Source organism: Columba livia, chromosome 2 (assembly GCF_036013475.1).
Source record: "Columba livia isolate bColLiv1 breed racing homer chromosome 2, bColLiv1.pat.W.v2, whole genome shotgun sequence".
Lineage (NCBI taxonomy): Eukaryota > Metazoa > Chordata > Aves > Columbiformes > Columbidae > Columba > Columba livia.
In genome coordinates this window covers 152,581,184-152,602,005 of record NC_088603.1, presented here as the reverse complement: position 1 = coordinate 152,602,005, position 20,822 = coordinate 152,581,184, and the positions used below count along the sequence as shown (strand labels likewise).

The 20,822-nt window shown below is 37.4% G+C and overlaps 1 protein-coding gene across 5 annotated transcripts in view; it reads left to right on the top strand.

Moving 5' to 3' along the window:
* ASAP1 (ArfGAP with SH3 domain, ankyrin repeat and PH domain 1) overlaps nt 1-20,822 on the top strand; it is a 156,765-nt gene that overhangs the window by 100,331 nt on the left and 35,612 nt on the right. For all 5 annotated transcript variants that reach the window (XM_065054401.1, XM_065054398.1, XM_065054402.1 and 2 more), the window contains 7 exons: nt 717-803; nt 7,380-7,480; nt 7,864-7,933; nt 10,266-10,353; nt 11,413-11,461; nt 18,635-18,798; nt 20,348-20,481. In XM_065054401.1, the coding sequence (XP_064910473.1) occupies nt 717-803; nt 7,380-7,480; nt 7,864-7,933; nt 10,266-10,353; nt 11,413-11,461; nt 18,635-18,798; nt 20,348-20,481 (693 nt within the window). The remainder of the gene's footprint in view (nt 1-716; nt 804-7,379; nt 7,481-7,863; nt 7,934-10,265; nt 10,354-11,412; nt 11,462-18,634; nt 18,799-20,347; nt 20,482-20,822) is intronic.

The window sequence follows — 20,822 nt, the reverse complement described above, 5'->3', positions numbered from 1 at the left end:
AGTGTGTTCTTTGAAACTTTGAATATAACTAGACTGAGGAAAAATGCCTTGACTGTTTAAACTTTTTATTCTGTTTTTCCAGTTATTAGGAAAAGTAGCTTTCATTCTACTACATGTAATGTTGCACTGAAATAGAACTAATTCAAAGGGGGGATTTTTGAATCAGATTACATTATTAATACTAAATATAGTTACCACTTTCATTTTTTTCAAAAGCAAACTGATGATAGCACCACAGTTTTTAAGTGAATTAACTTGCAATGTTCATTGAAGGCAAGTAATAAAGTGGAATCGAAGCTCACTTGTCACCCAAGTGCTTTTGTATTCTATAATCAGAATGACAATAATCCCTTTTGCTGTTGTAGTTTGTCACTAAATTAAGCTGTATTTTCATTCCTTAAGTCATCTGTCAACCTTATTGGAGTTATTTAATTAGTATTTCAGAGACTAATTTAATTGAATTAGATATAATGAACCGTTAAACCGTAACAGAACAGAGCATACTGAGTTGTACGTTATTTTAGCTTGCTTTTCAAGTAATGCATGCATAGAAGGTGAACATGTAACAATGGACTAGTCCATGAAAATAAACTCAGATATTACAGAAACACAGAATAGTTGATCTGGTTGTTTGGGACATCTGAAATGTTATATTGCAATGCATAAAAACTTAAAGTTGCATCCAGAAAGCATATAAAGGCAATTTCTTTCCATAGATAAAGCAGACACAAGATGAAGAAAAGAAACAACTCACTGCTCTTCGTGATTTGATAAAATCTTCTCTACAGCTTGATCAGAAGGAGGTAAATAATTTAGATGTTATTCTCAGAGATAAAGTGAATTTATGAATTGGTTTAATTGATGTTCAGTTTTTGTAATTACTGGTTCAGAAGAGCTGGACTTCGAACATTATTATAAAATTAGTATGTAGAATGTTCAACTACATATCAACAAACATCAGGTTTAGATTAATTTTCTGTTTCCACTTCATATATGAAAAGAAATTATTCCTTTTTTGTGTGTAATTCAAATTTTTTATTATTATTTTTTAATGTACTATAAGAACAGTAGTAGTGAATCAGATAAGTGCTTCATCTAGACCAATGATAAAGAATGAGTGTTTAGGAAAAAGTACCAAGAGATGTGAGACACGCTTCTTTCTTATGTCCTGCCACCCTCCAGCTGGATTGTGTTCAGGATTTTCCTGAGCTAGTGATCCGAGTAATCCTGAATGAGAACTGGAGGCTTGTCGTTATGGTTTCCATATTACTATTCATCTGCTAACCCGTGTGGATCTTGTAATGATGTTATCCTTCCCAACCCCTTTTTGCTAGTGTTGTATCATCAGGAAGAAAATGTTTGTGTTAATCAGAAGTGGCTGAAACAGGGCAGTTAAAAAGAAAAATGCATCATCAAGTACACTGGAATCAGAAGCAAAGAGGAAAATGTAATGTCCGCTGCAGGATGTTCTGGAATACTCCTTGAGCTAGGAGATGGGATATGATATATGTCACAGCTTTTACCTGAGATAATATTGTGACTTCTTCCAAATCACAGTGGTTGCAAGTCAGAAATACTGAATATCCTGTGGTGAAGCTGAGTGGGTTGGACGGTCGAAGGGAGGGAGTAGCTTTCCTTTAGGAATAGTTAATTTACCCTCTGTTCAGTTTTCTCTTGGGTAAATAAATCATTGGTATCTGCTAGATGTCTACTCAGTTTATTAAGTACTTATTGTTAAATATGACTTACTATAAATAAACATTAGATGCCATTCTGCTGCGTAGATATGATCATCCACGTATATGATTGGGCAGTATCGCTAATACCAAATATACATAAGAATATAATTTACAATCGGATATACTGAGTCAGCCAAGTTTCCAACAGCAATCAATTGTGGATGTTTAGAGTAAAATACAGGACAATAAACACCGATACTTCCTGAGGATGTTCTCCCATCAGTAGCTTGGCTGTCTTTGCAGTCTCTCCACCACCCTATGGTTTTCCTTCCTTTGAATCTGTGCTGTTGCTTTGTGAGGCAGTGTGAAGTACCAGCGTCTGTTACGGCTGTGTCTTTCCCACCATTGCTACATGTTGATTAGAAAAATCTTCCTTTTATTTGTTTTGAACTTTTAAATCTCTCTACACTACTCAAGATGGAAGTGCTTGTGAATTTATGATAGCATCACTAGATCATTTGTACTTTTTTTTTTCATGTAAGTACTAACATTGACTTGTTTTTGACTGGTGTTTAGTGCAAAGAAGGAGGTGTGTAAAGTTTAATTAGCTGTAAAGCTATAACCGTATCATCCTGTTTCTGCATGTTAATAGTTAACTCACACTATCTTATTTTTCGCGTCTGCATCACTTTGCATTTGTTTATGCTGATCTTCACCTGTCATTTATTGTCAAGTTACTCATTATCATGAGGTCCTTGAAAAGCTTCAGTCAGTATTTCTGGGGTATCCTGAATAATTTAGTACAATCTAGCGAACTTTAACATTTACTGCTAACTGTTTTCCAGATTGTTTGGTGGTAGACACCACATGTGCTGGCACAGCTTTCTGTGAAACTCATTTGTTTGTTTCCTGCTTTTAGCTTGGTAGCTCAGCCGAGGAATTTTCCTTGTGTCCTGTAGCAATGTAATTCTTCCTTTTCGTAAGGAACACTAAGTGCCCATTGAAAGTCCAGGTACACTGTGTAAGGCTGATTTCTCCTGTGTATCTACTTGCCAATTCCTTCAGAAAATTCCAGGAGATTTTTGAGACCTAACCTTTCTGTACAAAAGCCACAATGATTCTTTTTGTCAGTATGCATAATACTAAATATACTCTTAAAAGTAGTTTTTGGTAGCCTTCTTTATGTGGTGTGAAGCTTACTGATCTTTCCTGGAATTCTTATGGAACTTCTTCAAAAACAGGACTTTAGTAACTGGGGCAAGGAAGTATTTTTATGAGCTTTCATGTCATTTTGTAGGTAGTACACTGTATTTATGGCTACTGTATATAGATAAATGACTTAAAGTTAGTAAACTATTCTAGGAGGAATCATAATTAATAAGGAATGATTAATGAGTCATTCCTTACAGTGTGGTGCTGGTGTGGGGTTTTTTTGTTGTTGTTTTTTCTTTCTTTTGAATGCTTGCCTGTGTGTGCTTTCATAGTGTACATGTACATTATGCAGCAGATAAACCTTGGCCGGAAGGCTGTGCCTCTCTCTGCATCTTTAATCCCGTTGCTTTGAAGGACAACACAACCTTACAACACACTCTACATAGATTTAGAATTTATTTGATGTCATAGAGCACCTTTGAGTAGATCTCAATTTATTTTAAGACCTGCCAGCTCTTTCTAGTACTCAGTTTTTCCTTATCTCATCCTCTACCATCTCTCCCAGTGCTCTGGTATTGTTTTTTTCCCATTCATTTCCAATGAGCACATGGACCTACTGGATCTCTTCTCTAACACTTACAGACATTCCCATATGTGCTTTACATCTCTTATCCTCCTAGTACCTGAATCATCCTTAAGGTAACTCATGTTTTCCATCCTCACCCCCAAGAGTCAGAGAACATTATATTTCAAGAGCTATTTGGAAATAACTTCAAGTTATCAAGTGTTTCATGGATCAGTTCCCAAGACACAGAAGAACAAGAGCTGCTCTCTCCTCAGGTGTCTTTTTGTTTCACAAGCTGATTATCTGGGCAGCAAAAAAAATACGTCCTCCTCTCCTTGCTGCTGCCTCCGGTGTTAAGTTCAAGTGACTTGGTAATCAGCCAGATCCTGGAACTAAAGTAGGACAAATGGGTTGTTGTTCTTCAGTGCCATGTATTGTACAGACCTGGCTTCATACAGTGCCAGTCGAGTTTCAAAAGTTGCTCACAGAGTATTTTGAGGTACAATAACTAAATGGAAGATAGTGTTTGGGGTTTTGGTTACCTATTTCCTAGATGTGTAGTAAAAGTTATTGGTTTAGTGAAAAATAACCTCATTTAAAATATAAAAATAGATAAAATTCTGAGACATAGATGCATGTTGCAATAAGGTAGCTTCATGGGCACTAGTGAAATAAACTATGCAACTTTTCTGACTTTGTTTACAGTGTAGACAAATTCTGGGGACTGTGTGTGTATATATATGAAATTGCATCTTATAAGAAAAAGGAGCAATATTATGATTCTCAGATATTCAGGCAGATCATGGGAGAGAGAGATAGATCTGCTATAGTGAAAGAATCCACTATTTGGGATAAAATAACCATTTGATCACATTGATGTTCCAAGTGCCTCTTTCAAAAATCAACATGAGGACTTTTAACTCGTGATTCTGCTGCATTACATGAGTCAGAGCATAATGACGCTGACACATGTTGAGGAGCTTGGTAAATCAATGTCTCTCTTAAAAACTCTGCAGTGTTTTAATCCTGGAACATCACGCCAGCATTCGTTACTCATTAGTAAAGTGACAGTGAAACTTGAAACCATGTAGCATGAGTTTCACCAATCAGCTCTCCATCATTATATATATCCAGTTCTTTAGGTTTGTAAAGCTGGGCTTTATTGCTGTGACATTTGGCCTGGCAGGTTGTGATTAAGAATCCCCCTTTTATTAGTGCACTGTAATCTCACTGTTGGAAAATTTATGGATTAACAGAGATGTTGAACATGAAATGAATGGCATTTTTTTCTGGTGGATCTGTAAAAATTCAAAGTACTCTTACCAAAAATTACTTTGGCAGGGAAACAGTTTGAAATAATGAAACTGAGGCCCTGGTTGTTTGTGGTTTTAAGTTTGTTTCACCTTTTGTGCAAGAGAAGGGAGTTGAAAGGAGTGACTCCTGTCCAAATTGTACATTCTGCCACCGGTCACCTCTTTGGAGCTGCCGTTAGATGAGACTGCCCACCCATCTCAGAGCCACTTGCTGTCACAGGTGACTGAACGGATTCCTGCGTGGCTGTTAAAGCTATGAAAGCACTTGGGATCCTTTTGAATTTAAAACAATACGTATGAAAAGATTACTCTTCAGCACCCATTCGGGAAAAACCACTAATGTACTCAATGAGCTGAGCCCTTTCCTGCGCTTTCATGGTCTCATACTCTGTTACATGTAACATCTCCTGTTGTTATAGCAGTTTCTGTTACTTTGTGCAAGAATTACGTGGTTTTGTGAAATCAACTGCGGTTTAAAGCTCTGGGGGAAAATATTTTAAGGGACACCAGTGTAATTTTAATTGTATAAAGTGTTTATTTTGTATGTTGAAAGATGTTTATGTGCTGAGAAGCTTAAATTCGGAAGGAAACCAGGCCTTTAATACAAGCTTCTGTGACCTATTTTTGTATATTAATTATTGGTTCACATGTAATGTAACAGCTTGATGTCGAATGGTCTTTACAATCATGTTTTCTGTCCGTTTTGTTAATGATTTCTTTACGTTTTGATTTATTTGCCCAAATCTTCATCTGATAGACTCTCTGGATCAGGAAATATATCTGATTGCATTCTTTCCTATGCCAATATGAATAGGACCCTAATTCCAATGGGGTTTCAAGATTGACTTATAACAAATGAGCTGCTCCCTGCGATGGTGTCAACATGTTCTGCTGAGAACACGTTGCACTAACAGCCTTCCTGCTGTCCAGCCAGCGCTGCCAGCTTCACCCAGGCAGTTGTCTCTGAACTCCTGTAACATACCTGATACAAGACGGAAAACAGCTGGGAGGACCCTGAATAAAATAGGAGGGAGTAATCTTTAATATACATGGATTGTGGTAGTTTTAAGAACCTGTGCTTTAGTAATTGATCGTGGGGTAACAATAAAACTGTGGCAGATGTATTGTTAACTGCCTCTTTCCCACCTTTCCCCTTCAACCCCTTCCTCTCCCCTCTTCTCACTAAGAACAGGTGATCAGGGGGGAAAGAAGGACGGAGAATAGCGAGTTGGAAAAATTTAAGAATGTTTTACTAATGCTACTAATAAGAATAGAGAAAAATAATACAAAATATGCAAAACCAATCTTGAAAGTCTCAGCAACTGCAGAGCCAGCACCCAAAGTCCTGGACTGGACTCTGCAGCCAACTGGAGCTGGATTCAGTCTGTCACTAGGCCTCAGTTCACAGGGACGACTAGCAAGGTCCTCTCCTAATGTCGGCCATAAGGAAAGAAAAGAGATGAGAACCTCGTGATTTCCCACTTTTATATGAAGTATTCATGCGAATGGGATTGAACTTCCCTTTTTTTTGGTGGGATTTTGTCATATATTTTGCAGATAATTGTTTAATTGTTTTACAGCTACGTTTAAAGCCATATCAGTGTGTCCCTAATTATACCTTTTTATGTAGATTCGCAAAAATTAGAAGTTAACTTTGGGCCTGATCTTTATCAATGGAAATTCAGAATTAGCTCCAGTTTGGTGGAGGATACAATGTAACCATCTTTGTAGACGATTTACATGTAATGAGACTGGAAGACAGTAGTAAAACTTGATCCAGTAGTCGTCTTAGTTACTTTTATGAAGCCCATGTCATATACGCAAGGTTGCACAGAATTTCACTATGGTGTTTTGTTACTTGATGAGAAAAAGCACCAGTGTGCCTAAAAAAATAACTCTTGCATTCTCTCTAGTTGTGTTGGTAGAAAGGGGGAAAAATTGCTTTACTAGATATGGGGGCTATAAAATTTTATGTTCAAGGAACATGTTTTTTAAAATAAAATAATAATTCTTGTTTTAAATTATTTGCTTTCTCTTTCCTCTATTGCTTTTGCCTTTCGTGATCGAAGTCTAGGAGAGTAAGTCAATGTTTTAATGAACTTTTGGGGATTTTTTTGTTTTCTGATGTGCTTACAAGAAGTTAATCAGTCTCACTTCATTGTTTCACTAGATCAGGCCAAAAGTTATTTCAGTTAAATGCATTCACTAAAACTCCTCAAATTGTATACATATTTTTAATTGGATTAAAAAAATAGTGGTTAGTACTACTTGGTTTTGTTTGTTGAGATATGTGTGTTTATGTGTGTATGCATGCTGTATTCTATTCCTTACTTTTCGAAGTTTTATCATAGCCTTTTATTCTTTGATTATGAGATTATGCAATATTTCCTTTCTATATTTTAAAAAGTCATTATTTTGAGATATGTATTTGCATTCACACTGTACTTCGGGTGCCTAATGGAATCATTGAATCTTGAACACACAGTTCAAAATCGCATGATGTAAAAGCCAAACACTCCTATGGATGTAAAACATGCATTAGGAGTTCTCTCTTTTTTCTTTCTTTTAATCAATTATTTTGTGAAGTTGTGATAGAGAAGAGAAAAAACTAAAAAGGGCTTAAAGGTTAGGAAAGTGTCAGGAAGCATTAATGGTGTTTTCCCTTTTTAGGATTCACAGAGCAGGCAAGGAGGATACAGTATGCATCAGCTTCAGGGGAATAAGGAATACGGCAGTGAGAAGAAAGGTTATCTTTTAAAGAAGAGTGACGGGTATGTTCTTGGAGCACATAATACATAGTGAGAACTACTGCTATGTTCCTGCGCTGGTTTTTATTGTGCATTCTCCTAACACACGTGCCTCAATACTCAAGAATTTCAGTGTTCAAGTCTGAACACAGGTCAGAATTGAATGTAATAAATATTAAAAGCATTACAAGCAATAATTTAAAAAGAAATGATATTTAAAAGAAAGCTGTTGTCTTTGTAAAGTCTCTAAAAGGTGATTAAGACCTGTCATAAATCCCCAAGTTATTTCTTATGAAGCATTAAATAAAATTTTGACTGCATCTATTTGTTTCTCAAAACATTAATGGGATTAATGTGTTTTGAAATCATGTCTGGATACTGAATTTGTTGTTGATGTTATTCTATAGGTTAAGGAAAGTATGGCAGAGAAGAAAGTGCACCGTTAAAAATGGAATCCTTACCATATCGCATGCAACGGTAAGTTACTTTTATACCTTTTTAATGAAATAATAATTTAATATTATCCTTTCCATATGAATCTGTTGCTGTTAATCCGCTTTTGTTTCCGACTGTTGGAATTCTGTGGCTTTTCAGAATTTGGAGACTGACTTATGACAGTAATGCCATAGTTGTCACTCTCTTAAAATGTTTCCTGCTGGCCTGCTGCTGAGCACTGCTGAGAACAGGTTCTTAGTCCACCTGTGAGAGGTGGGGTGCCAGTCATATGAATTAAAAGAAGTGTCAACAGTGTAGCTGTTGGCATCAGAGCAAGGCCCTGGAGGCTCCTCTGCCAGCCACTGGTCAGTGCAGTTGGAGGAGTCTGGTAGATCTGGTCACATGTCTTGCAATCAACTCAGTTCTGGCTGTTGACTGCTTGGAAAGACTAATAATTAGCTCACACATAGATGTCTGTATTACAGGTGTTTTATACCTACATAGGATGTTAACTAAACCTTTTAATGCCTACACATCGATTCTGTAAAAACTTCAAAAATTGGTCAACTAAACAAAGTGAGAAAATTAAAATAAAGGCTGATTTGAAATTAATTTCCAAACTTCCTGTGACCCCTATGAAGTAAACACACTCTTTTTTAGCCTTGTAAAATTTTCCTGTATTTTTTTCCCCACTGCTATAGCTTATGGCAGTTGATTTAATATTTATTTATCAATAGTTTGCTGAAAAAATGGCCAACATATTGAACAGACTTTTCAATGGATACTTCAAGTGCATTTGCTCATAAGCATTGTCATCATATAGCTGTGAAGCACATAATTTGGCAACCTGGGAAGTGTTTGGTATTAGATGTTATTGATAGAATCTGAGAGATGAGCAAATGCGTTAACATTTTGAGTGCTTTCAACTAAAATGGTGAGATTTTGGAAAGTTTTGATCATAGTGAGTTCTTGAAATTGGGTATCTATTAATATTTGAACTATCTGCCTAGGAAATGCTAAATCATGAAGAAGTAATAATATTATCGTGGTAGAGGCAGTTCTAAAACTGTCCAGTGGCAGCATGACACAAACTCGTGGCAAACAAGAGTAACTCGTGTTACTCTTGTTGAAAAAGGTGGTTCCATTTTATCCCCCTTCTTTACCCTTTGCCCCAAATTCTACTGGTGGCCATGAGTATCAGTGTCTAAAGTCAACTGCCTGTCTTAAGCAAGCGAAAGGGAAGTTATTACGTTTTGTACTGGAGGGAGGGTGGGAGGGTTAGGAAGATATCTTCACCTTTTTTGAGAAGTCGGTCAAATTACTGGTGGTTAGTTAGTAATGGTTCAGTTATCACCATTAAAAAGAAGTGTATTGTCGAGCTGAAGACTTGCCAATTTAGAATTCTTTGGATAGCACTGTTGTAGTTTGCTGCTCTCCTGTGTAGCTGTGTAAAGGCAGGCCTTCTCAATTGCAGCGCCAAGAGGAAAGGAATTTTCTTGTTTTCAATGATGAAAAGTTCAGATTGTGACAGTCTGTTTGACACCAAACTGTAGAAACTGAGACTCCAATTGCATATTTACTCCTCCAAGGAATTGTTGCTACTTAAGTGTTTACATTATTGCATTGATGATCTTGTTCTGATGAACATTTGACAATGTGGGAAATACACTTCTAGATATTTTTTTGTTTGGTGGTTTTACATTACCTTTATATTTGATTTGCAACTTCTAATGTAAAAAAAAAAAACTTCCAAAACTAATGTCAGGAGTATTTACTGATAGCGGACATCTCAAGTTCAGTTTCTATCTGCCAACTATGGTAACTTTGACTCCGGATCTCTATGGTTTCTGATAAACCCGTATAAACACAAAATACTTTAAAGACGTACTTAGTTATCATGTCTTAAGTAACCTAATTAGAGCAGAGAATGTTAGTAGATGTATTTATTCCAAGTTCTGAAACTCCAGATCTCCAGCTTCCCACTTCCCTTTAAAATTTTTAGGATTATATCTTTTGTTTATTTAAAATGAGAGGAAAACTTGATTATGGACATGCTGATAACTGCATCATAGTTTTACCATCATTGATGAAACACAATAAAAAAATTCCACATATTCTAAATTAAGATTAATTCCTTTAATCCCCTTCAAATAATCAGGAAGAGTTGACATGAAGATTTTATAGATTTAGTTCAGATTGGCTTGGTCTGTCAGAAGGGACAGATTGCTAGAAGTCATGCTGGTCTCAAGCATTTTGCAGGTGTATGTATATGCACGTCCACACTTCCACTTAATATTGCACATACTCAGTCCCCAGAAAGGAAAAATAATCCTAAATCAAGACATTTTTAAAGTAAAATAAATTTTCTTTTTAGTCCAACAGGCAACCAGCTAAACTGAATTTACTGACCTGCCAGGTGAAGCCAAATGCTGAAGATAAGAAGTCTTTTGATCTAATATCACGTATGTAGCAACTTCAGTAGCGTCGTACATTTTGTGGGATTTCTAAAAATGTCATGACATGATACTTTGAGGAAAAATGGGGCTACAGTTCAAAATTCAGATCTCTATCCAGATACATGCAGTGCCTTCTAGTTTTGAAGATGGGTTGAATGGACAAATGAATATAGAACCTTTGCGTGTGTGTGACTGTTCATTTGTGGCAAGACATGAAATGCAACATATGTGCTTTTCTTCTACATTCAGGGAGATGTTTAACACGTTAGTGGAAAATGCATAAGCTATTTCCACCGGGAAATGGAAAACACCTTTGGCCTCATCTTGTTTTTCCTTCATTGTCTGTTCTGCTCTTTGAGAGCTACTCAGAGGGTTGAGGAAGGCAATGAGAACCCAGTTTCTCTTGTTCTCTTACCCTCCAAATTCTTCTGTTTGTCTGAAACTGGTAGTGGCTTTTCTTCTCAGCATTAAAGCTTCTATGATTTCTTCCCATTAGCATCTTGTATAGCAGGTATTTGAATCCAGTCTTATTTTTAAAAACACTTCTGAAGTCAATGAGTCAACTTACTGTTTCCAGTCTTTACATATACAGTACTAAACAACAAACAGTTCCAACTTTGTATATTTACAAGGACAGTCTATAAAACCTTTGAATGCAAGGGGTGATACCTGCTTTTAATCTCACCCTTTGGTTTAGTAAAAAAAGTACTGAGGGAAAAGTAAATAATAGGAACGAATTTATTTTGCCCTTTTCTGCTACTTATGTTTCAGGTTTGACTTCAGAAGGGCAAAATTTGATTCACATGCTTACTTTTTTTTAGTATTTCTAAACATAAGACTTTTGGAATATGTACATTTGGTCTAAATCAAAATTCACCATTTCATCTTTACCTGTTGTTTTTTTTCCCCCAATTGTTTTCCATAGCTGTGCATAAATTATTAATGTTACTGGATAAGAGCAATAGCTCTTAAAAGCTTTAGTTGCTGAATAGGTTTAGTAACAACTATGTTGATACTTTTAAATTCACCATCTGCCAAATGAAAACACGTGTTTGTTTATTTCAGATAACAGAACATACCACTTTCAAGCAGAAGACGAACAGGAATATGTAGCGTAAGAGCATTTACATTTATTTTCTATTTTGCCAATAGAAGTGTGTAAAATCACATGTAAGAGCGGAAATAGTTTTCTCAGTTAATGCAGAAGTAGTGCCTGCTGTTTCTTCTGCTGTTGTGAATCTCTAAGTTATCTTGTGTCACATTAAAAACAAAACAGGACAAGAAGCCCAGCCCAACAAACCAAAAACCCATTTAGATTGTGTACCCTGCCAGCAAGTGGTTCGTGTGCATCTGCTTGCTGTGATACAGTAGATCAGGCTTTTAGTGTTCAGTTTTAAAGGTTTTAAATCTGTGTCAGTCCTCTCTTACTGTTACTTCTTTTCCTTCTGAACCTACCTTTTCCTTTAAATTAAAAATAATAATAGATAAAAGATCTCCTTATAACAGGTAGAAAGTATTTACAGGTAATGCCTGTTTTCTACTGTAGGCCTAGAAGTGAACAGCAAATTTCTATCTCTTTGAGATCTGTGTGATTCAGAATCCAATAACTTGCTTCATTAATGCATGTTTTCAACCAGATTATTCCCTTTAAAACAATCTTTCTTAGTGCTGCTTCAGAACTGCTTGTCTGGAGAACCATCTACCACTTTTTTCTGTCCCGAATATTGCTCTTGGTGTCATGAAACGTGTGTTGTAGAGAACATTACAACCTAATAATGCTCATCACCTGGTAATTCGATGAATAAAGTTACTGGTGAGGAGCGCAGCAAATCTGAGCCTCCCAGGCTGCCTCATTCTTCAGGACCTTGGTGCTTTTTTGTTACATCTCCGTATTCCGATGGAAGACTGTGTTGCTCCACGTGTATTTTAAAGGTCCAAGCGATGTGTTTGGGGGGTGTTTCAGTAGCGTGATGGTGTTGGGAGGCCATGGCATTGCATTGACAGCTCCACCTTGGGAGGCAGCGGGGAAATGCTGCAGAATTCTTTGTTGTGCAGCTGTTTCCTTCCAGAGTCTTCCACAGCTTTACAGTGGCTTTTAGAGTGCAAAGCTGACTTGATAGTCATGCTTACTGTGTTCATTCTGGAAGTTAATTATTGCAGTCACAGTCAAGAAGAAAATACTGTTATTTCTGATCAGTAATGCACTTGATGAGTCATACGTTTTTGTCTTTCTGCCATAAACTAGTTTTTACTGTATTTGCTGTTTTAAAAGGTGAAGGGTTGTGGTTATTTGTTTGTTTTGCTTTTTGTTTTTGGTGGGGTTCTTTTTGTCTTAACAGTAGGGGGAGAATATATTAGTAACATACTTCTGGTTGGCAGATCAGTTAAGTTTAGTTTAGCTGGCGGCCTGTTGGACAGTTCTGAAATTCCAGGCTGGTTTTGTCTCTCGTTAGAAGTTCCCATTTGTTTATCACTGGAATCTGGTTTATTACTTTCAAGTCCAGTGGCTGAGAAAATGACCTTTACTGGAGTACAGAATGACAGAATATCTCAAGTTGGAAGGAACCCACAGAAATCATCGAGTCCAACTCCCTGCTCCTCACAGGGCTACCTAAAACTAAACCGTATGACTAAGAGCATCGTCTAGACCTCGTTGAACTCTGGCAGACTTGGTGATGTGACCATGTCCCTGGGGAGCCTGTTCAGAGACCAATTTAGCTTCCCAGTGAAGAACCTTCTCCTAATGTCCAATCTGAACTTCCCCTGATGAAGCTTATTTCCCTTTCCTTGTGTCCTGTCTCTGGTCAGGACAGACAGGAGATCAGCACCTCCCCATCCACTGCCCCCCTTGAGGACATTGTGGACTGTGGTGGGGTCACCCCTCAACCTTCTTTTCTCCAAGCTGAACAGTCCAGGTGACCTCAGCTGCTCCTCTCGGGTCCTGCCATTGAGACCTTTCCCTGTCTTAGTCGCTATCCTCTGGACACACTCATTGTTTGGTGTCCAGTTTGTATTGAGGCACCAAAACTGCACCACCAGTGCAGTGTAGTGTGGAGCGTAGTATTTTTATGTTGTTGCAAGTTTTAAAAGTTTCATTTAGCTAACGAGACATGAGTTGCTTCCAAATGTTGGAATACACGCAGACAAACTAATGGAGGCTAAGTGGATTTTGCTGTAAACCAACAAAAAGATATTGTAATGCTACTCAGAGGAGTGTTCTATTTCAGGTAATTACTTAAGTGACCCAAATGATGGGGTGGACTTCAAGATGCACATAGAAACTTTCTTTTCTCTTTAGGAAAATTTCTGTGATATCTTTAGTTAATTGGAGCTCATGAACCAGGATGACTGTTAATGTGTTGGTGAAAAACTCCAGTATAACCAAATGTTCTGTATTTCTTGTGCAGCCAATAAGTAGGTCCTAAATAATTTTATTATCTAAGGTGTCATGTGAACCCTTTGACTTCCAGCCCTGTTGATTCCAACCTTATTATTCTGCAGGAACTCTGTGATGTAGCTTCTCAGTTAGGGTTATGATTGTTGTGCTGCCTCTGTTTTCTCTTTTTCCTTTGTGCACCAATTGAAAAATACATGCATAAATAGATTCTTCAGAACACTTTCCTTCCAAACTCACATATAAATAGAGGAAAAAGAAAGAAGCCACACCTGGAGTATTGTGTTCAGTTCTGGGCCCCTCAGTTCAGGAAAGACATTGAAGTGCTGGAGCAGGTCCAGAGAAGAGCAACAAGACTGGTGAAGGGACTTGAACATAAGACCTATGAGGAGAGGCTGAGGGAGCTGGGGTTGTTTAGTCTGGAGAAGAGGAGGCTTAGAGGTGACCTCATCACTCTCTAGAACTACCTGAAGGGAAGTTCTAGCCAGGTGGGGATTGGTCTCTTCTCCCAGGCAGTCAGCAATAGGACAAGGGGGCATGGGCTTCAACTCTGCCAGGGGAAATTTAGGCTGGATATTAGAAAGAAATTCTTTCCAGAGAGAGTGGTCAGGCATTGGAATGGCTGCCCAGGGAGGTGCTGGACTCACCGTTCCTGCAGGTTTTTAAACTAAGATTGGACATGACACTTAGTGCCATGATCTAGTAAATGGACTGGAGTTGGACCAAGGGTTGGACTTGATGATCCCTGAGGTCTTTTCCAACCCAGTTGATTCTGTGATAAGTTTCTTTATACTTTTGTTTAACTGACTTTGCATATATTTTCCTAGTGATCATTTTAAACTGCTTCCATAAGTAGCTCCCCAAAAAGCAGATGGTTTAAAATACAAATAACTGAAGCCTACATTCTATTACAGGCTTATTACTGCTTCCCCTTAAACTTTTCCTTTAGTCCAGTGCATTTCTTGTTTGTGTTTTGGTTTTTTGTTTTGGTTTGGGTGTTTTTGTGTGTGTGTTTGTTTGGTGTTGTTTGTATGTTTTACCCACCCAGCTCTCTGTCTAATTACTCCTTGACCATCCTTCAAAATTCTCCATGAGTTATTAGTTTCTCTAGTAGATAAAGTACAGTGTTTGTGTATGGGCGGGGGGGAGGTAAATTTGTTTATGTATGTGTGTGGATATATGTATTTATGTGTATATTATAAGAAATATAACCTCAGATCTCTAAAATAACCAGATTTATTGTTTTAACATGTACAATAATAGATGCTTTCCAATTTTTATAATTGTGGACAGGCCCAAACGTACTTTGGATATGGCCTTTAAGGTTTTTTCTACCTTCTTTTTGAAGGTTGAGTCTATTCATTCCTGTAGGAAACACCTGGATTATAAACAAAGCTAGAGTGAGACATTTTCTTCTGAAGAAACACACGTCTAACTTCTGTCTAGTGTTTAACAAGGGTCTTCAAGCATTTTTTACTTTGGGAAGACTGAGTTAGAAGGTCGCGATACTGTCTATTCCATCTTCCATACAAAAACGTTATTTCTGAATGTTTGAAAAATGTTAACGTTATTCTTGTTCTGCTTATACATTTACCTGGAAACAATGATGTTGTGATAGTAATTGTCAGAAGAGACAGAGATAAACTGTTACTGCAAACCAGAAACACTATTAAACTGGTTTTTATTCTTGAGGAGAGGAGGCTTTGATTGGCACTGCAGAAAATTAAGAGGAATCTGAGTGAGAGTCTGATCCACCCAATATTAATGAATACTTCTGTTTCCTTCATTGCATCCATAAGTTATCCTTTATGCCAGATATTTGCTTAACCTCATGAGTTTCTTCAAAACTGGGAATCTCCAGCAAACAAAATGCCGTAAAGGATCGTAAGTAACTGCTGAGATCTAGAAAAAGTAGTGTAGCAGAAGATTAGTGACCCTGTCCTGTTGTAGATAGACGGCAAAGTAGTTCTGTAAGATTTCAGTCATTTTTAAATGATTTGAAAGATCACTAAGAAGTATTATCAGAAGCTTTTGACTGTTAGCTTGACCCTGATGGCATTGTGAAATAAAACATAGAGTCATAGAATCATTGCAGTTGGAAAAGACCCTCAGGATCATCGAGTCCAACCACAACCTAACTTATCTCTAGCACTAAACCATGTCCCTAAGAACCTCGTTTACATGTCTTTTAAACCCTCCAAGGATGGTGAGTCCATCACTACCCTGGCAGATAAAGCAAATACATTTTTTAAAAAATTAGGGAAAAAAACCCCAAACAACTAGTACAGACAAGAAAAAGAGGAAGAATATCAGTCGTAAGGCAAGTTTTTATAAACTACTGACACTGAAATAGTATATTTACTGTTTTGAATTGTTTATTTCTGAGTGTACAGCCTGCATACAGGAAGGGCTGATGACCAGCTGGGGGGACTTCTTGTGTAAATGGCATCAGTAATCAGGAAGCACAGAATCACAGAATGTTAAGGGTTGGAAGGGACCTCAAAAGCTCATCCAGTGCAATCCCCCCATGGAGCAGGAACACCCAGATGAGGTTACACAGGAAGGTGTCCAGGTGGGTTTGAATTGTCTGCAGGGAAGGAGACTCCACAACCTCCCTGGGCAGCCTGTTCCAGTGTCTGTCACCCTCTCTGAGAAGAAGTTTCTTCTCAAATTTAAGTGGAACCTCTTGTATTCCAGTTTGTACCCATTACCCCTTGTCCTATCATTGGTTGTCACCGAGAAGAGCCTGGCTCCATCCTCCTGACACTCACCCTTTACATATTTGTAAACATTAATAAGGTCACCCCTCAGTCTCCTCTTCTCCAAGCTCAAGAGCCCCAGCTCCCTCAGCCTTTCCTCACACGGGAGATGCTCCACTCCATCACCTTTGTTGCCCTGTGCTGGACTCTCTCCAGCAGTTCCCTGTCCTGCTGGAACTGAGGCGCCCAGAACTGGACACAATATTCCAGATGTGGTCTTCTTCTCAAATTTAAGTGGAACCTCGTGTCCATTATTGTGCTTGTGTTAAATGGGTCTTGCTGGCGATGTCTGGGATGAATGGGGCCTCTGGCTCTGACTGTCCCAGGTGACACTAAATCCAGCCTTGGAGTGGATTCCTTCAGCTGAGGAAACACAGCCAAAAGAAGTTATTGCTCGTACAGTTTATAAACCCGTAATATCGAAATCTGTATCAAACTAACAGCTGCCTCAGCCATGTTGTCTGTATTTTAATTGCACCTAATAATTTTTTAATTGTTACTACATAGCTGAGTTTTATTCAAATTCTGCCTTTTTAACAAACTAATCAAATAGTAACCCTGAAAGAAATTGTCGGCAAATGTCAAGATGAATGTTGTCTGTCTTGAGTTTAATGATTATTTTATTCTGTGTGTTTAACCAAACATTACAGTAATATTAGAGGCAAGATACTGCCACATCTTATTATTTTTAACATTGGATTTAATTAGAAAACTTGCAGAAGATCGCCATCTAGTGGGGGTTCTTATATTTTATCATATAACTAGAGAACTATTAATGTAAATACATTGTTTTCAGCATGTAAACTATGAAGCAAGTTTATTTTCAAAACTTTCAATTTCTCTGATTTTTAAGGTTGATTTTTCAATAATTTTTAAAGCATTTTCTTGTAAGTATAAGTTTCCAGATTATTCTCTACCCATACAATTTTTAAAAACATATATGTATGAAGTATAGAATAGACAGTGCCCATTTACAAGTCCATGCTCTGAATCTGTATCGCAAGAGTATATACATACATTTCCCAATGAAACCTTTTAAAGTTTATCTCTGCATTATTATTTCAGTGAGAAATTATGACTTTCAGTCTGAAGTTTCCTTTTTTTAGTTGACCGTAGGCATTTCAGCACATTTCAGAAGTTGATGATTGCGGATAATTGTGATATTATTGTGAACAGGAAGTGGATTGAGGACAATGCCAACTTCAAATATTTCTGTGTGAAAAATGTGTATTTGCAGTACATCTAAAAAATGTTAAATCACTCTACCTGGGAGGATACTTTGTTTAACATGTTCTTTTTCTAAATTAGCGAACACAGCGTCTGCAATGTGTTTGTCCTCAGTGTAACCGCTTTCCCCTCTTTAATTCCACCTGTAGGGCAGCAGCCACCCAGAGGAGTTTTGTTTGGTTTTAATTGAACATTATTGTGTAAAGAAAAACTTAGAGTGGTTGGGGAGGGGAAACCAGTGCCTGAAATATCATTGCATTGAAGAGTCTTGATTTGTTACAGTCAACAGTTGCTCTTAAAATTTGACTTTGGCTATCAATATCCTTGCTCTTCTGTCACCTTCTCTTCCTTACCCCATTTGTTGCCATGGCAATTTTCATTAATTTGGACATTATGATCTGGCTGTGATTAGTGCTCTGAGACCTGCATTTTGAAAGGCAGCAAACAAACCTCAACAGATTCAGAAACATGCTTGCTGTCTCTTCTGTGCACAGAGAGGTGCACGCTGGAGAAAGCAGTGGTTATAATTTTCCCCTTTAATAGTGGGATAGGCTTCAGGAAGATCTTAGGCACCTACTTTTAAAGCAGTTAAATTTACAGGAGCTTAATTGCAGGTTTTCCCTTCAACAGCTTTTGCTTATTTGAGGAACCTGAGGACTGTATTGCTTTAGCTTTAAAATTGTTCCTCAAAGGGACATTAGAATTAAGACTGTTTTTCCTCATTTTTACTTACCTTTTCTCAATTCCTTCCTTTCTGTCTCTCACTTTTTCCCCACTCAGTCTTTCGCACAATATAATCTTCCTTATATTCCTACTATTATTTTGTTTCTGGCAAACTTTCTATGGTTTATAGATTAACTTGTTTTTGCAAATGCAGATCTTCATTAAGGTCTTTATCTTGTGCTAGGTGGATATCAGTATTGACGAACAGCAAAGAAGAAGCGTTAAATATGGCATTCCGTGGAGAGCAGAGCACAGGGGAAAACAGTTTAGAGGATCTGACCAAAGCCATTATTGATGACATACAGAGATTACCCGGCAATGAAGTCTGTTGTGATTGTGGCTCACCAGGTATCTCAGTTTGTTCATGCCATCAGCTTCTTGTTGGGAGCAAAGTAATTTCTTCGAATAAGTGTTTATAGAGTGCAAACTGCTTTTCTAAGTGATGTGTCGATCGGTCATCAGCCTGTTTTTAAAAGAGCAAATATGACTTTCATATGTTAGTTCCATTTAATTCACTAAAATATTTTTGTGTGTTTTCTGTGCTTACTTCCAGCAGTTCAAGCCCCTTTGGAGTTTGAACTGTTCTTGTTGCACTGTCTCTAGATGCTTGTTGCACTTGAATGGAAGTTGCTTGGCATCACTGATCCTGTGCATGCTACTAAGTAGAAGTGAGTAATGCTTAGACAATGATTGTGGAAAAATTGACCTGGCCAGGACCTTAATCTGAGGTTTTATCTTGGCCTGAGACTACTGGAATTGCAGTATCAAAAATATTGAGAGGCTGAATGAGTAGTCTTGTGCAAAGAATGAGACCCAGACTTGGCATCCTTTCGGATTATATCTGCAGAAGGACAGTTACATGTCAGTTGTGTGTCACTTAGAGCTGGAGAAGAGTCCACTTGTCATCGAGCTGTCGCATCGGTGTGATCGTTGGCGGCTGTGACAGCTTTCACATCTAAAGACACTTCAGGAAGGAGATAATAATTTAGAACTGAGTAGATAGGATGAGTCTTGAAGATGCTTACTGATGCAGAACCAATCCAAATAAGAAATACTTAGATAAAAATAAAGTAAAATATAATCATGTCAAATCCTGGAGTTGATTAACTCAACTATTTCATCATGTAAAGCTACAGAAATTTCAGATTACAGTTCTTAGGAATCTCGTAGTTTATAGTGATGTCTTTAAGCTTCACTTCTGCACCCCAGCTTGCTGCTTTAAAACTTCTGACATAATGCTCTATCAGTTACTATTTAGGATTAAAGAAGAGACTAATTTGAAGACATGTGTGTATCCAAAATATGTCTTGAGCCTCTTCTTATCCTTAAAAACTGATCTTGCTTCTTATGTGGCATTCATAGAATAAGATCTATTTGAACATTACATGCAAATCTCCTCCATGACAGCGTTTTCTCCTCTCTGGACTAGCCAGCATTCTTTCAATTTTCTATACTGTTTCTACTGTTTTACTTACTGGAAGATGCTATGTTTAGTTTTCTATGAAGAAAGACTATTTAAAGAAGATAAAAACTTCAGAGATGGCCAACACTGGAATTTAGGAGATCTGTTCCTTTTAAAAACAGGAAACAAAAGCCTTGCTTTCTTTCTACAAAAAACAAAACCAAAATGTATTTATATGTGGTCATTCAGTGTGGCTTTATAAGTCTAAATTCAGTGCCCTTGGGACTGTCCCTAAATCTGGAAAGCTCAGTTCCCTTGGTAGCAATTTATGATTAAATTTGCACTGCAATTTGGAGAAATTTTGAGCATTCTTAATTTGTTTCCATTGCTAAAGCATTAAATGAGGAATCTTTTCACAATACACTGGGATTTCTTACCACCATTGAACACCTTTGCTTCAACTTTGATTAAACATTTTGTTTCTCAATTCTACAGATCCAACATGGCTATCAACTAATTTGGGCATTTTAACCTGCATTGAGTGTTCTGGAATACACAGAGAAATGGGTGTCCATATTTCTCGAATCCAGTCTTTGGAATTAGACAAATTAGGAACGTCTGAACTCTTGGTAAGTTTCTTTAATTTGGGTTATTTTTCTTAGTCAAATATTGATCTCTATCTATATTTTGGGAGGGATTTTGCTCTTATGCATTTCTGATGCTTTTGACCACTTGTCACTTGCAGAATGAACAGTGACTTGTGTTGTGATTAGTGCTGTCAGAATGTTGCCTGTTATTAGCTGCTCTTGATCCTAAATCAGGACAGTCTTAAAAATCCCATGTGATTTTAAAAAAGGAAAATAAAGCTAACTTAACTCGACCAGTGAGAATGATCATTGCTAATTTTGACAGAAAAATGTTTGATGAATCTTTTAATATGATGGAAGAAACCCTGTAACCTTAAAGTAAT